Source organism: Haliotis rubra, unplaced genomic scaffold, assembly GCF_003918875.1.
Source record: "Haliotis rubra isolate DU_JTF1 unplaced genomic scaffold, ASM391887v1 Scf14, whole genome shotgun sequence".
Taxonomy (NCBI): domain Eukaryota; kingdom Metazoa; phylum Mollusca; class Gastropoda; order Lepetellida; family Haliotidae; genus Haliotis; species Haliotis rubra.
In genome coordinates, this window is record NW_025765336.1 from 1,140,684 (window position 1) to 1,158,277 (window position 17,594).

Below are 17,594 nucleotides of genomic sequence, written 5' to 3' on the forward strand. Positions count from 1 at the left end.
TGTGGACGTTTACACTTTTGCGGTAACCAAGGTAACCAGGTAGTGCTGATGGACCAAAGATGAGATTTCGATGAACATGTGACAACTGCAAGGGGACACAACTCTTTAGGAATTGGGCTCAGATTTGAGGCTGATAAAAATCAAAGAGACTAGTCGAAGAGTGGATCCAGAAACAGGACAGGGAAGACTGGGCTCCTGTCTATTGATATTGACTGATTCCTTGGACATGTGCTTCTGAGTAGTGATATCTAAGTTGACACGATAAGACACACTGTCATAATCGTATGAGCGATATGTGTATTTTACTTTGAACAAATTTAATTATCAATCTTTGAGACAACAAAGTGTTGCTGTTGCTCAAAATAGAATTCTGAGTAATTGGCATACCCATGATACTGATCTCTGAAATAACAGCAAAGTTTGAGTGAGTGAGTGAGTGAGTGGAGTGGAGTGGAGTGGAGTGGAGTGGAGTGGAGTGGAGTGGAGTGGAGTGGAGTGGAGGGTGGAGTGGAGTGGAGTGGAGGTGGAGTGAGAGGAGTGAGTGAGTGAGTGAGTGAGTGAGTGAGTGAGTGAGTGAGTGAGTGAGTGAGTGAGTGAGTGAGTGAGTGAGTGAGTGAGTGAGTGAGTGAGTGAGTGAGTGAGTGGAGTGAGTGAGTGAGCGATTATGAGCATACTGCTTTAAACATCATTTCACAGTGTAAGATTCATATTGGAAGCTCACAATCAAGGCAAATGTGGAATTAAAATCCCCTACAAGCAAATCCTGCTATAACGAAGGGATACAACTCTACTACACCATACAAAATTCAGGCAGCTCTGTAGATGCATGATATCATTCTTGTGATGTAACTTTGCACTTTGCTTACAAATAAATTTGCCAAAATGTAAAGGTTTGTAATGTTTTGGAATAATGTTTAATTTAGAACTGTTAATCAGCCTTCTCATTTATATGATGTTGTCTGCAAACATATTTTAATGACATTATGCATTAACTCTGCTAGTGAATTCTTTTATCTCTTAATTCAGGCACCAAGGGTTGACAGTACGCGAAACAATCCAAGCCAACCCAAGAATATTTATGACTTCAGCCAGTGGACACCCTGCAACATACTGACTCATGCAGTGGATGAATGAGTGAGTGAGTTTAGTTACGCCACACTCAGCAATATTCCATTATTGTGGCAGTCTGTAAATAATCAAACCTGGACCAGACAATCCAGTGATTAACCTGATGAGCATTGATCTACATGATTGGGATATGATGACATTTGTCAACCAAGTCAGTGAGCCTGACCGGGTCCGGTGGATGTTCTTACAACAACATTTAATGCTGTGGACTTGTTCTCCCCTTAAATTAGGACGACAATTGATTTCAGCCCCTATGAATACATGCCAGTTCAGTCCCCTAAGACTACAAGCATTGTGCACAGGAGTAAACATAATACTCGTCACTGGTATTTCAAGGCTATGTTTCTGAAGTAGTTCTCAATGCTTCAATCTTTCTACAAACTGTAACTGAATAAAACTGACAAAAATGTAAAGTGAAACTGCAAACACTGCAAACATGTTAGTCTTGTTCAGTCAGGATGAGTGTAATATAGAGAATTTCCACTTGCTTCCTGTAATAATCTTTTATTAACGAAGTTAAAGATTTGGTATCAAGCGAGCAAAAGCGAGTTTGATGCTAAATCTTTGAAAAGTTTAATAAAAATGGTATTTCACGAAATGCTATATTCTGTTTATTATTCTCCAACATAAATTGATAGAAACTGCCTTAGCTGAGTGTGATGACTCTCAGCTTCCACAAGTCAAACAAAATACAATTGTGACAGAGGTATTAGAGATTCTATTTCATAATTGTAAACCATTATGGCTTTCATATGTCTAAGCATATTATTACACTAGTGTAATATTGCCGTAAAACTATCACACTGCAGTATCTTCCACTGCGAGTAATAAAATTACCACTTGCCTCCTGTTTTAATCTGGAAAAAACTGAATTCATAAGGTTGGTATTTATGGATGATGCCCAGGGTGCTGTTCCACAAAACGATCGTCTCTACTGTTGCAATGCTACTTTCACTTTGTGGAACACAGCTGTGTAGTGCTGACAGTGCTGGACTTGAGTCAGTGAATGAGTGTGAGTTGGTTTAATGCATGTAACAGTATTCCCATTACACCACAGACCATCAGCTAAACACGGAAGGAAAGCCTGAAGTGATGCCTTTCAGCAACACTAACTGCTTTGGTGAAACCCCAAAACACAGGTATGGAGCTGACACACCTAAAAACAATATCAACTTGAAGTGGGAATGGAAACCACGTTCAAACATTCCTGTTGATTTATGTCAATTTCTGCAACTCAGCAATGAAAACTGTGACCATCACGACTGGGCCGTCTGTGGCCAAGCTATGACCTTGACCTTGACCTTGACCATGAACTGAGAGGAACACTCACCTGGAGACTCCAGCCCTTCAGGGAAGAAGTAGTCCGTGTACTCCAGATGAAGAACAGACATGTCCGCCGGCAGATGGAGAAGCTTCTTGTCTGATGCAAAGAATTTCGGATGTCCGGTTCTCTTGTTGTCAGGTGTTGAAACCATGTAGATGGTGAAATCCTCCAGCTTGACAACAACACAACTCTCCAACAGACGGGTACTCTTCTTTGGACGATGGCTGGGGGACACTTGAGGTGACCTTGACCCCGCAACCTGGGGTGACCTTGACCCAGGGGCTGTAGGGCTGGGCATGGGTTTGGCTGGGGAGGAGAGGGGGGGGGTGCGGAGACGAGGATACATGTTGAGGGGAAGGGAAGGGGTGCTGGGGGGAGGGTTTCTGGGAATGGGTAGGGGACTGAATGTTGAAGGCTTTCCGAGCCTGCATCACCTCATCCCGGAAGGAACTAAACAGCTGCTGTACCCACGGGTTCCGAGAACCAATGTTGTCCATGTAGCGATGCCAGTGCTTTCTTTCACCACCTGGAACAAACAACAAACCAAATGTTTCAAAACCATGAAACGAACAAAAGCAACTAAAAACTTACAAGGTGAACTTAATGTTACTGTCTGGAAAATTATGTAATTTAATGGAATTGTCAGTTTGGCTTAATTGTTTAAACATGAATTGACAACTTATCTTGAACAAATACTGGAACATGTCTTCAAGGTTGATCCTAAATGTCTCATTTACAGCATAAATCAGAAACTTGTAAATTGAAAACAAAACATAGTTAGAAAAATATCAATGTTACCCTGAACACTGATTTGTTTTGACAAAAGTAGAAATAAGGGTCATTCTGTGTTGCATATTAATATCCATGTTCAAGTTGTCAGTCATTCATCTAGGTTTGTTTGCTAGTTACTGCCACACTCAGCAATATTAAAAACAATTGCATCTGGACCAGATAATCCAGTGACTGTAAGAGCGTGAGGCATTCCTATTGGTCAGAGAGACAGCTATGTTTCTCTCAGGTGTACTGGTGACCATCATCGGTGGAGGTCTGAACACTATAATCAGTGCCTTATGTCAAACTTAAAAAGTACCGAAATCTAGGACATTGAACATATAGTTGACCTTGACCTATCACTGTCACTTCTTGCAATGTTTACACATTATACAACATGTCACAGGACCTTTTCGGAAAAAAATTCACTGAAAAGAAAAGATATCATTTCAAAGATACAAAAAGATGGTAAAAAGGGATATGTTTACATAGCATGCTTCTGTTTGACCAGAATCTGTGACGTAATCCAGACAAAAGTATAGGAACGTGTGGTTATGGTGCCATGCAGTGCTAGTTGCATCCACAACCTTCAGCTGATCGTAGAAGAGTGGCAAGAGTGAAAAGAGTCGAGTTTAGAAACATAGAAACCAATAAAGGTAGTTTATGTGAATATTTTGGTGCACATTTTTCTGAAACTTGTGTGTTCAGTTCCAAAGCAATAAAGATATCAACCTAAAAAAATGTTTCATCTTGATCTTTTATTTCTTGTACATTATACAATACCATAGTTACATCAAGCTGGTCTGATCAACATATTATGAGATTTGGAGTACATAAACCAGATACTGATGGACGAGAATCAAACCCAGTCACTTGAGGTAAAAGCTATTGAAACTTGAGCTGGGTTTCCATTCAATTTCACACCCTTTTTTACCAACCGATACCCAATTGTACCATATCTAAATCATGTGGTTATGACAACCTATTGGGATGCTGTTGGGAGTGCACTGAGAAAATTGTCTGCATGGCTGAATGGTATATATATATATATACTACTCAAAAGAAGATAAGGTCCAACGGATTCTTTCAGATCACAACCAGAAGCCAAGGGAGTCCCCATCATCTAAGATGTGAGAATTCCCTGTGCAGAGCTGGGCCTCCACAACCGGAAGCATGGGGTCCCCATCATCTAAGATGTGCAGAATTCCCTGTGCAGAGTGGGCTTCCACAACCGGAAGCAAGGGAGTCCCCATCATCTAAGATGTGAGAATTCCCTGTGCAGAGTGGGCTTCCACAACCGGAAGCAAGGGAGTCCCCATCATCTAAGATGACAGAATTCCCTGTGCAGAAGCAAGGGGGCTTCCCTGTGCAGAGTGGGCTTCCACAACCGGAAGCAAGGGAGTCCCCATCATCTAAGATGTGAGAATTCCCTGTGCAGAGTGGGCTTCCACAACCGGAAGCAAGGGAGTCCCCATCATCTAAGATGTGAGAATTCCCTGTGCAGAGTGGGCTTCCACAACCGGAAGCAAGGGAGTCCCCATCATCTAAGATGTGAGAATTCCCTGTGCAGAGCTGGCCTCCACAACCGGAAGCAACGGAGTCCCCATCATCTAAGATAGCAGTGCTCCCTGTGCAGAGTGGGCTTCCACAACCGGAAGCAAGGGAGTCCCCATCATCTAAGATGTGAGAATTCCCCATCCTGTGCAGAGTGGGCTTCCACAACCGAAGCAAGGGAGTCCCCATCATCTAAGATGTGAGAATTCCCTGTGCAGAGTGGGGAAGCAAGGGAGTCCCCATCATCTAAGATGTGAGAATTCCTGTGCAGAGTGGGCTTCCACAACCGGAAGCAAGGGAGTCCCCATCATCTAAGATGACAGAATTCCCTGTGCAGAGTGGGCTTCCACAACCGGAAGCAAGGGAGTCCCCATCATCTAAGATGTGAGAATTCCCTGTGCAGAGTGGGCTTCCACAACCGGAAGCAAGGGAGTCCCCATCATCTAAGATGTGAGAATTCCCTGTGCAGAGCTGGGCCTCCCACAACCGAACCGAAGCAAGGGAGTCCCCATCATCTAAGATAGCAGAATTCCTGTGCAGAGTGGGCTTCCATTAAATCGAAGCAAGGGAGTCCCCATCATCTAAGATGTGAGAATTCCCTGTGCAGAGTGGGCTTCCACAACCGGAAGCAAGGGAGTCCCCATCATCTAAGATGTGAGAATTCCCTGTGCAGAGTGGGCTTCCACAACCGGAAGCAAGGGAGTCCCCATCATCTAAGATGACAGAATTCCCTGTGCAGAGTGGGCTTCGACAGATAGAACCAGTCACACAGGCAGATAGAACCAGTCACACAGGCAGATAGAACCAGTCACACAGGCAGATAGAACCAGTCAGTCACACAGGCAGATAGAACCAGTCAGTCACACTGGCAGATAGAACCAGTCACACAGACATCAGGATTCAGTCACACTGGCAGATAGAACCAGTCACACAGACATCAGGATTCAACCATGAAGGCATCAGGATTCAGTCACACTGGCAGATAGAACCAGTCACACAGACATCAGGATTCAGTCACACTGGCAGATAGAACCAGTCACACAGACATCAGGATTCAGTCACACTGGCAGATAGAACCAGTCACACAGACATCAGGATTCAGTCACACAGGCAGATAGAACCAGTCACACAGACATCAGGATTCAACCATGAAGGCATCAGGATTCAACCATGAAGGCATCAGAATTCATCCATGAAGGCATCAGGTTTCAGTCACACTGGCAGATAGAACCAGTCACACAGACATCAGGATTCAGTCACACTGGCAGATAGAACCAGTCACACAGACATCAGGATTCAGTCACACTGGCAGATAGAACCAGTCACACAGACATCAGGATTCAGTCACACTGGCAGATAGAACCAGTCACACAGACATCAGGATTCAACCATGAAGGCATCAGGATTCAGTCACACTGGCAGATAGAACCAGTCACACAGACATCAGGATTCAGTCACACTGGCAGATAGAACCAGTCACACAGACATCAGGATTCAGTCACACTGGCAGATAGAACCAGTCACACAGACACCAGGATTCAGTCACACTGGCACCAGCACCCTACCAAAGAGGAGCCAGTAACTAATGTACCAGGAATGAATCATACTGCACCCACTTTGTGCATGAAGCAAGGTGAACCGTTAGTGCAGGAATCATGAAGCTGACACCACAAGATCAGCTCCCAACAATGGTCAAGGCAAACCAAAATGAGGTGACTCATAAAAACATGGTGTGCAGATGTGTGAATGTGCAACATATAGTACCACAGTGTAAGAAACCTTTTAGCACTATTCCAGCAATATCATGGCAGGGGACACCAGAAATGGGCTTCACACATTGTGCCCATGTGGGGATCCAACCTGGGCCTTCGGCATGACAAGCAAACGCTTTAACCACTAGGCTACCCCACCGCCCCCAATTTCAGCTGAAGGACATATTTGACATATTGGGAAAAATATTAATATGAAATTGAAACAAATCCCTGTATTATTGTGAGAGAATGTTAATCATAAAGCATGGATGTATGGAGAAATATTGCAATTTGACAAAGCAATAACATCTGTGTAATTGCTCAACTTTTTAAATGCACTCAAGCTTTACAGAGACAATGCTGATGAAATTTGGTGACAGCTGTAATGAACTATTATGAAAACATGTATCGAGGTGGCAACTGCATGAGATTTTTAGTGGAAAATACAACAGACGAGCAGCTTGGTTAAATATGTAAGGGCTTCTTGTCCATGGAGCACATAGGTGGATTACAAGGTCATATCACACAGCAATATGACACAGTTGGATCACACAGACATGTCACAAAGTCCAATCGTATAACCCAGCTGTAGACATCACATAATACACTCGCAGAAGTCATATCACAAAACTGTAGAAGTCATATCACATAGTTGCAGAAGTCACATAATACACTCACAGAAGTCGTATCACACCTCTGTTGAAGCCATATCACATAGTTGCAGAGGTCACATAATACACCTATAGAAGTCATATCACATAGTTGCAGAGGTCACATAATACACCTATAGAAGTCGTATCATAAAACTGTAGAAGTCATATCACATAGTTGCAGAAGTCACATTATACACCTATAGAAGTCGAATCACAAAACTGTCGTATCACACATCTGTAGAAGTCATATCACATAGTTGCACGTCACATAATACACCCAAAGAAGTCGTATCAAATCTCTGTAGAAGTCATATCACATAGTTGCAGAAGTCACATTATACACCCATAGAAGTCGTATCATAAAACTGTAGAAGTCATATCACATAGTTGCAGAAGTCACATTATACACCCATAGAAGTCGTATCATAAAACTGTAGAAGTCATATCACATAGTTGCAGAAGTCACATTATACACCTATAGAAGTCGTATCATAAAACTGTAGAAGTCATGTCACATAATTGCAGAAGTCACATAATACACCTATAGAAGTCGTATCATAAAACTGTAGAAGTCATATCACATAGTTGCAGAAGTCACATAATACACCTATAGAAGTCGTATCCTAAAACTGTAGAAGTCATATCACATAGTTGCAGAAGTCACATTATACACCTATAGAAGTCGTATCATAAAACTGTAGAAGTCATATCACATAGTTGCAGAAGTCACATAATACACCCATAGAAGTCATATCACAAAACTGTAGAAGTCATATCACATAGTTGCAGAAGTCACATAATACACCCATAGAAGTCGTATCACAAAACTGTAGAAGTCATAACACATAGTTGCAGAAGTCACATAATACACTCACAGAAGTCATATCACAAATCTGTAGAAGTCATATCACATAGTTGCAGAAGTCACATAATACACCTATAGAAGTCGTATCACAAAACTGTAGAAGTCATATCACATAGTTGCAGAAGTCACATTATACACCTATAGAAGTCGTATCACACATCTGTAGAAGTCATATCACATAGTTGCAGAAGTCACATAATACACTCATAGAAGTCGATCATAAATCTGTAGAAGTCATATCACATAGTTGCAGAAGTCACATAATACACCTATAGAAGTCGTATCACAAAACTGTAGAAGTCATATCACATAGTTGCAGAAGTCACATTATACACCTATAGAAGTCGTATCACACCTCTGTAGAAGTCATATCACATAGTTGCAGAAGTCACATTATACACCCATAGAAGTCGTATCACAAAACTGTAGAAGTCATATCACATAGTTGCAGAAGTCACATAATACACCTATAGAAGTCGTATCACAAAACTGTAGAAGTCATATCACATAGTTGCAGAAGTCACATAATACACCTATAGAAGTCATATCACACATCTGTAGAAGTCATATCACATAGTTGCAGAAGTCACATAATACACCCAAAGAAGTCACATTATACACCTATAGAAGTCGTATCACATAGTTGCAGAAGTCACATAATACACTCATAGAAGTCGTATCACACAACTGTTATAGTGAACATTATGGTTTGGCAATGAGAAAAACATTCACTGATTCCTGACTTCACCAAGTAACAGGCTCATGTGATTCCTCTGCCAATCCTACTCCCCTAACCAAAGTGTTCACATTTGTTTGCCATCATGTCGACGTCATTATTGTATGGAGACAAGCCAAATGTGTTTTCCATGTAGAGATTTCCAGTGTCATTTTGACATGTGGTAATTCTTCAAATGCATAACTTCACTCTAATGTGTTTGTGTTCAAATATACTTAATAAGTATAGAATCTATTTTTCAAACCTGTACAATGAAATGATTTCTTGAAATGGTTCCAGGAAATGTTTGACTTTGAGAAAAGCTGAAAATTCAGAATAATGTTTCCGATAAGAAACATTCAATCTCAATGAATATTTTTAAAGTAAAGCCAACATGCAAAATCTACATTCTTGGCATGAATAAAGCCTTTAAATAAAAAATATTTCAAAGTTATTAAAGCTAATTATAGAAAACAACAGGTCAAAAAAATGTGAAAAAAACTTCATAAAAGCTTACATTCGTCATCATTGGGATTCACTGAATGGGTGAGAATAATGCATGGAGTCATACACCAACATTTTAATAACATCCATGAGTATAAACACTTCATTCATGATATGACTGACTTAAACAATGTCTGAAATGGGATTTAAACAATGTTTTCTGCAAAGTCAACAACCCTGGAGAGTGGTCGACGGTATGAGCATGAGTTAGACATGATGAAAAGTGTCATGCATATTCCGGGGAAACTCCAGAGAGTTAACTTTTCACAGCCTCGAATCAACATGCAATTGTGACACCATGACTGTCATAAGATATAATATTCCTTAAAGCAGATGATCATCTAAGAGGTGAGGTGAGGTGAAATTGGGTTTACCGTCGTACTTGAGAATATTTCGCTCATATGACGACGCATGCATGCGTGTGTATGTGTATGTGCGGCTGCTTGTACTAGCCCAGATTGAAGCTGGTTTTATAGTGCTAGCCCACTGAGATACCATGCCACAGTGAAGCATGAATACCCCACTCAGACACCTTATACTGACTCCGAGCCGACCAGTCCTTGTTGTACCCATTAATGCCCAGCGCCAGGCAGGGACCAACAAGTACCATATTTTAACGTCTTTTGGTATGACGCAGTCGGGGATCGAACCTGCAAACTTCCGCTGTCCGGGCGGACGCTCTAACCACTACACCATGGAGGCAGTTGATCATCTAAGAACAGCATAGTAGTGATGCTTATGAAGAATTGAGATGTTTTTTGCACCATAAGTCAAATTTCACTTCATTTGTGATGACCTCTATAGATACAATATTTTTGGATACAATGTCCCTTGGGAAAACAGATGCATACATATATCATTTTATGAAAATTACATATTTTTTATGATAATATTGGATGACTATTTGACAAGGAAATGACGTGAGACATCAACACTACTTCTTTATGTTAGTCGATTGTGCCTACCTGCTGGATGGAAGGGGTAGACGTCTACCGACAGTTTGTACATCGTGACCTGCATTGAACCACCCTCAGTCTTCCACGTCTTCTCGCTGTCCGATCCTGAAACACACGGCATGGAGAAACCTCAGGGAACACTGTAACACTGTCAGATAAAAATAGTTCTGTTTTACGGTTTCCTTCAGTTTAGTTTGGATGACAGTACCAGTAAATATCAGACAATTAGCCCGGTCACTGCAACCACTCTGTCATTGCAGCCACCTGGTCTTTCATTAATTGGTTCAAAGTTTCAGCAAAGTAAATCTTTCTATAAATCAGGTTATATATCGATTTCTCACTCAACAATTCCAGTAAATGGAAAATTACAGGTAACATTTCAGCGAAAAGACCTGTGATGATCCGGGTTAGACTTGTTAGATGTCATATCGGTATTGGGTGGTCAGGCTCGCTGACTTGTTAGATGTCATATCGGGATTGGGTGGTCAGGCTTGATGACTTGTTAGATGTCATATCGGGATCGGGTGGTCAGGCTCGCTGACTTGGTTGACAAATGTCATCATATTGCAATTGCACAGACCGATGCTCATGATGTCAATCACTGGATTGTCTGGTCCATTCTCGATTATTTACAAACCACTGTAGTTTGCATATTGCTGTATGAGGTGTTAAACAACAAACAAATTGAAAATGAAAAATACTAAATTATATCGAAATGAAGACAGGTAAAACACAGAAATAATTTAGTGAGTGAGTGAGTGCGTTTAGTTTTACGCCGCTTTTAGCAATATTCCAGCAATATCACGTCGGGGGACACCAGAAATGGGCTTCACACATTCTACCCATGTGGGAAATCGAACCCAGGCCTTCGGCGTGACGAGCGAACAGAAATATTTTAACAGCTTGTGTTCCTACATGATGCATAACTGCCAAATGAATTCCCTTGCAAATGACAATGTCTTGGAATAAAGCGTTAATGTGAAAAAGATTGGCTGACTGTTTCAACATCAGGTGCAATGAACAAAAAGCATGAGATTGTATTGCCGTATTGTTCATATATGGTGAAATATACACGCTTTGTTATCGTGCTTCATGTTGAAAGTTGTTTGTCTGATTTCTATTATTGGCAGTACTTAAATGGAAGGTAAACACATATTTGTTCCTTTGTGAATTTTAGGCCATTTTTCAATTTTTATAAACCAATATATATAGAAAATTTAATTTTAGAGTAAAATTGATATTTTATACTTATCCTGACTCATGCTCTTTTGCTTGTCTTCTTCTTCTTGCGAACATAGTGGAACACTTGTATCTCCTTATTTGAAGCTCCCTTCAAAATAAAATCACTAATTGGTACTCACCACGAAGTTGCTCCCCTTTGTCTCCCTGGGTGGAAAAGGTGTCGCCACCCTCTGGCCATGTGCTCCACTCTCTCCTGATTTAGCGAGCCCAACACTTGAATTTACAGGGAAATCCAAAGTGTTATGTGGGAGGATGGGAGGGCTAACCTCATGAGTCAGGATAAGTATAAAATATCAATTTTACTCTAAAATTACATATATTTTCCTTATCCTGACTCATGCTCTTTGCTTGTAGCATCCCTACGGAACGGAGGTGGGTAACAGAATACTTTGGATTTATAATTAGTGATTTTGTATAGATATACTGTAATATCCCCTCACGGAACTTCATGAAGTCTTAGATTTAGGAAGTATCCTGTATAAAGAAAACCATAGGTTATATAAAGCCATTAAAGGGGAATTACATTATGAATATATTGAACAATACATATAAATTATATATATATATATATAGGTGACTCTGATAGAGGAGGCACTGAAATTGACTATATCCAAGTATATGCTTAAGGTAGAATACTTAAGCTGAACATATATACATAGCTCTAAAACTCCTTAGAGTTATAAGCTAGATGAGTATGTATAAAAATACATATTAATCTTGTGAGGCTAATATTTTAAGCTGCCTCTGAGGGACTGTCAGTTGCTGAGCGAGGACCAGTGGTCCGGAATGGTGGAATGCCAGAGACATCTTCTGTAGTGATGTCTCTTAGGTAGTGATTAGCAAATACCATGTTAGATTTCCAATAGCATCCTTCCATAATCGTCCAGTGTTCAAGGAACAGTTATTACCGTAGGAAGAGGGTAGAGGCCAGTGCCCTGATCTCATGTGGATTTGATGCTGTTGGTGGGTCCAAGCCTGCTGCCTGTAGGCACGGAGAATGACAGTCCTTATCCAAATAGATATTGTGGTCCGTGACACTTCTGTTTGATTCAGTAGGCTATATAATGGGATGAATAAACGTTTGAGAAATCTTCTCCTTGTTTTGGATCGTCAGTAAATAAACTTTGAGGGGCTCTTACCGGACACAGTGATAGGTCTTGTGTATCTTGTGATCCGAGAATGAAGGGATGGCGGGATGTGGAATAATCTGTCTGGTTGACCTGGCAGTTGATTCTTTGCAATGAAATCCCATCTTAATCCGAGGTGTAGCTGTGTTATGATTGTCATCAAACTGTATCCTCTCAGAATCCAGAGCGTGAATTTCAGACATTCTTGCTGCTGTGGCTAGCGATAGCAGAAACAATGTTTTCTGTGAGAGAAATTCAAAGTTTGTCGATTCCAAGGGTTCATAGACCTCACTGTGAGGTGTTGTAACACTACATTCAGATCCCAAGCTGGGCGTGGAACTTCCGCTTTTGGTCCTCAATCGGAAAGCCTCGTAGTAAAGCCAGTAACTCTGGAGATCTTGTCAATTTGACACCCGCTCATGGTGATTACAGAGCTAAGCGCGGCAAGATATGTTGATATCGTTGAACCTTTTAAATGTTTGTTTTGGCGTAGGTAACACAAATAGTCTGCCACTTGAGGTTGTGAACCTCTCTTGCTGTAAACCCTTTCTTTGTTGCATAATTTTTCGAAACTGTGCCACTTGTCGCCGTACAATTCTGAGTTGAGTAGCGAAGATAAAACAGCGTGACTGCTTATGCAGCCCTGGCAGAATATCCTCTCTTGTTTAAACACATTTTGTATACAGTCCATGCGTGTAGTTGGAACATTGCTGGGTTTCCGTGCACTTGTTTGGTGTGAGGATGAATTAACAGGTTTGGCGGCTTGGGTAGCTCCAAGTGTTGGTTGACCGATTTCTTGAATTAGTATGGGAAACCAACGTTCTGGCCCGACCAGTAGGGGCGACCAAAGTGAGTTGTAGGCTCTGTGTTTGTCTGATTTTCTGTAATACTTGAGGTATTATTGCTGGCGGCGGAAAGCGCGATACGCATTGAGGCCTTCCCATGATAGACTTAGAATCCCGCTGCCCAAGCTTGGGGGTCTGGGACTGGTGACACGAATGTCGGTAGCTGATTGTTGAATCTGGCTGTGGCGAATAGGTCTATTAGCTCCTCCTAATTGCTTGATTATCTGTGCAAAAATTTCCCGGTTGATCATCCACTCTGTCGGTGATGGTAGATGAGGCCGAGAGAGCCGCCTGCTAGTATATTTCTGGCTCCGGGAATGTGCACTGCTTTGACATGTAGATTTTAGATCTTGTATTAAATCGAACAGTTGAAAGCTTAGAGTTCAAAAGGTTCATCGATCTCGTTTGAGCCTTGCTTGTTTATGTAGAAGCGCCACTGTCGAATTGTCTGTATGGATCATTAGGCGCATTTTGTAGAAATGTGCTCCAATGTAGAATGGCGTTGATTACAGCTTTCATTTCTAGACTGTTTATATAGGTTTGCATTCTTGCTGATTCCATAACCCTGATATCGTGTGGTTGGTGAGATAGGCTCCCACAACCTTGGAGTAACTTAGCGATCTACATACAGATGGGTTTTGTATTCCTGCTCTGCTAAACAAATCCCTTACGCAGATATTCGATTTCTTGGTCCACCATAGTAGATGTGGTCTGAGATGTTTCGTAGACTGAATGGTTGTACATCGTTGAGATGTGCGTTGATGAGACCTGTAGGGGACGTAACTGTAATCTGCCTGTGACAGCTCATGTCTTGGGCTGATGTGAAGACCTAGTAGGCTCTGCCATTGTCGAAAGGGTAGCGAGAGAGAGTAGAGCTGGTGGAATGGTCTGTTGTATCTTGAGCCAACGGTCTTCTGGTACCATATCACGGTTCGCGATTTGTGATGAATCGAATACCTAGGAACTGTAGGTCTTGCGATGGTACTAGGTCCGACTTATGTAAGTTTACTAACCAACCTAGTTGTGTTAGTAGCTTTATGATGTAATTTAACTGTAGTTTGAGGCGCAGTGGATCTTGATCTACTTGTATCCCCGTCGTCGAGGTAAAAGCGCACTGCGTAGCCCTTGACGATGTAGAAATTTGATAATCGGTTTCGTTATCCTCGTGAATAGCCAGGGGCTGATGATATTCGAATGGGAGTACTTTCCACTGGTAATGTAGCCCTTCTAGAGTAAATCGTAGGTATTTCCTGGAATCGGGATGAATGGGGATGTGCAAGTAGGCATCCTGTAGATCTATGCTGCCCATGTAGTCCATAGGGCCGAATCATCTGCGTAACTGAGGTAAATGTATCATCGCGAAACCCCGATTGGTTTTGCGTAGATAGTTCTTGTTGAAAAAGCTCATGTTGTAGATGAGTCTGTATTTCTCCGTGGAGTTTTTCTTGGGAACTAGGAAAACTGGGGAGTAGAAACCTGGTTCGGCGTTTGCTTGATCTATTGCTTCTATGGCCTGTTTGGATAGGAGTGATGGAGGCAGCCTCTTTTATCTTTGGTAGTTGTTGCTTTGTAAATCGAACTTGGGGGTTTGATTGTCAGCGGAGCTTGTCCTGTAGAGGGATACAATCCGTGTTGAATAATGTTGGAGGCGTAAGGATCTTGCAGTATTCCCCAGTTTCCCAGTGTAGTTGGAGGCGTCCACCCCTTGAGCTGGTTGTGCCTGGAACGGCTGGGGTGGAAGACTCAGTGGCGTTCGAACCTGTGTTTCAGCGTCTATAATGCGGGAACCTCTGGGTGTCCTGCCTCTTCCTGATCCTCCTCTATAGTTGCCATATAGGCGTGAAAGAATCTTTACCTCTAGAGCTGGCTATCTTCCTGTCTCTTGCTCTTTGTAGGCCCGTGAACTTAGATCTGCCTGAGTATCTTTGTGAAGTCTGACGAATGGCGCTGGCTAGTGTGTCCATCGATCTAATCATATAAGGACTTCCCTGGAATCCTTAGAGACTTCCTTGGCGACCTTGTCGATTTCTCCGTCAAAGATGGATGTTGTCGACGACCGGGCTGTATAAAAAGTGGGGCTGTAAAGTTCTCCCCAATTACAGGAGGCGAGGAGGCCTTTGACGACGAGCTAAGGTCAATGCTGCTGAAACAGATGTAAGATGATCCGTTAAAACTGCTGATCTTTCTTTTGCATAAGTAAAGGCAGAATAAATCATTCTATCATCTTCCGTCGTGGAATCCCGGAATCTAGTAATAAGAGTCTCATTGATCGTCCCTAGATCTATTTAACCCAAAGAACATAAAATCTCGTCATGGTTTCTATATGAGCCAACTTGCGATCATCCATCTTGTAAATCTTGTTCTTTACATGGCTGATGATCTTATAGTTCTCATCGATGTCCTGGGCCTTATAGAAGGAGTCCATGTTATCGTGGAGAACTTCTTGGCTTGAAAGTTGGGTAGATGTGGTATCTGAACTTTCGTAGCTTTCTGGAAAGCTGCATCTAGATTCTGTGGCACTGCATGTCGATTCGATCGGGGGTAGAGTGATTGCATCTGGATCATCTTCCTTCATCAAATCGTCTGAGGCTGTATTGCCACTTTTAGATGGTGATGTGAGATCTAGGTTATTGACCATCCAATACCGTATCTCTGCATCAGAAAATATGATTCCTCCATCATCCTCAAAACCATCATCATTAATAAATTGTAGATGCTCTTAGCGGGACTGCGTGTAGCTATCTGAATATCTGATGAGGTTTGTGGCGATCTATATTGACTTGTGCGCGCTCTATGTGGAGATCTGATGGGTGATCGACCTGGTGATGAGCGGAGTGGAGATCGCGTCTATGGGATGATCTTCGGAGACTTGTGAGGTGAATGTTGATAAGCCAGCGGCTCTCCGGCAGATCCCTCGATGTTCTTCTAGAGCGATGAAGATCTGGAATCATGTCTCTTCGCGAATATGCCTTAGCGAAGCTTCATTTAAATCGTCCGTCCGGGGATCGATGATATGACCTTAGCGAAGGCTTCCGTGATGTCTGATGGTCTGAGTCCATATCTAGAGATGAAATCGAAGATGGTGATGATCTCTCCGCCTTAGCGAAGGCCTTAGGAAGGCTGTACATCTAGGTCCGCCGTCAAGGTGGTGCGGGACTTCAGCTTCGGCGAAGGTGACATCGTCTTAGCTGCTCGTTAATGGGGGTGCCTCTGGGGTGCTGTCTCGTTGGAGCTTCAGCGAAAACTCGGACCCTGCTTAGCGCAGTTGTAGTGGTCCTCCATGATGTTCATAATCTGCCGCATCATGTCTTCTGGGATGATCTGTGGCCGAAGTCGTCGGCGTCTTTTCTGCGATGGGGTTCACATCAATGGCGTCTGGCGTCGGTGTAGAGAGCATCAGGCTGCATGGAGATCTCTGCAGAAGTCACAGTCGCTGACACGGTCGCTTCTTCTGCCGTAAGTCGGGGATGATTATCGGCTGATCATCGTAGAGGCCCAACTCTGCTGCTGGAGCGATCTCGGCTGAGAAAGTTCTTGCTGTCTTCGTAGATTTCCCTTTGGAAGTCGCTGCCCTGGAGTGTCCTCAATCTGCGTTGAGGAGGCGGCGATGAGGAGCCCTCTTAGACTTAGTCTGCAATGGCGGGATGTCTGGGGAGGCGGTCGTTTCTTGAGAGTAGCGGACTCGTCCACGTTCCTCTGCGCAGGGGTCTCTAGCAGAGAACACCAGGCGGGAGAGGTCGATCGCTAGCAGCTGACTGGAAGGAATATCTGGACTCTCTGCCATGTTTTGCCCTTGTTTGCGTGATCTATCTGCAGCTTGCGTCTTAAAGGCCTTAAAGATGATATTTATTAAATGCAGAATGAGATAAATTAATGCAGTAACTGCAAGCGTGAATTAAAGCTGCAGATTAGAACAACTAGGGCATATTACATGTGGATCGGAGGCAGAAAAGCGTAATCTACAAATCGTACAGATTTTCATGAGCGTAAAGCTAGCTGAACAATCGAATACCGTGAATAAACGGTAGAAATACGATAATTAATCAATACAAATGGTAAAGGATACTAGCTATACCTCTATAGTAACCTATGAGGAGGTAAAAACTAAGAGATTATCAAAGGATATGTGTGTAAGGAGACACAAGGCTCTCACATCCTG

At 42.4% G+C, this 17,594-nt stretch overlaps 1 protein-coding gene across 1 annotated transcript in view; it reads right to left on the reverse strand.

Annotated features, from left to right (window-relative positions):
- LOC124268697 (UHRF1-binding protein 1-like) overlaps window positions 1-17,594 on the reverse strand; it is a 133,891-nt gene that overhangs the window by 65,176 nt on the left and 51,121 nt on the right. Inside the window, 4 exon segments of the mRNA XM_046703688.1 lie at window positions 2,459-2,649; window positions 2,651-2,978; window positions 9,279-9,299; window positions 10,231-10,326. Of these exon segments, the coding sequence (XP_046559644.1) occupies window positions 2,459-2,649; window positions 2,651-2,978; window positions 9,279-9,299; window positions 10,231-10,326 (636 nt within the window).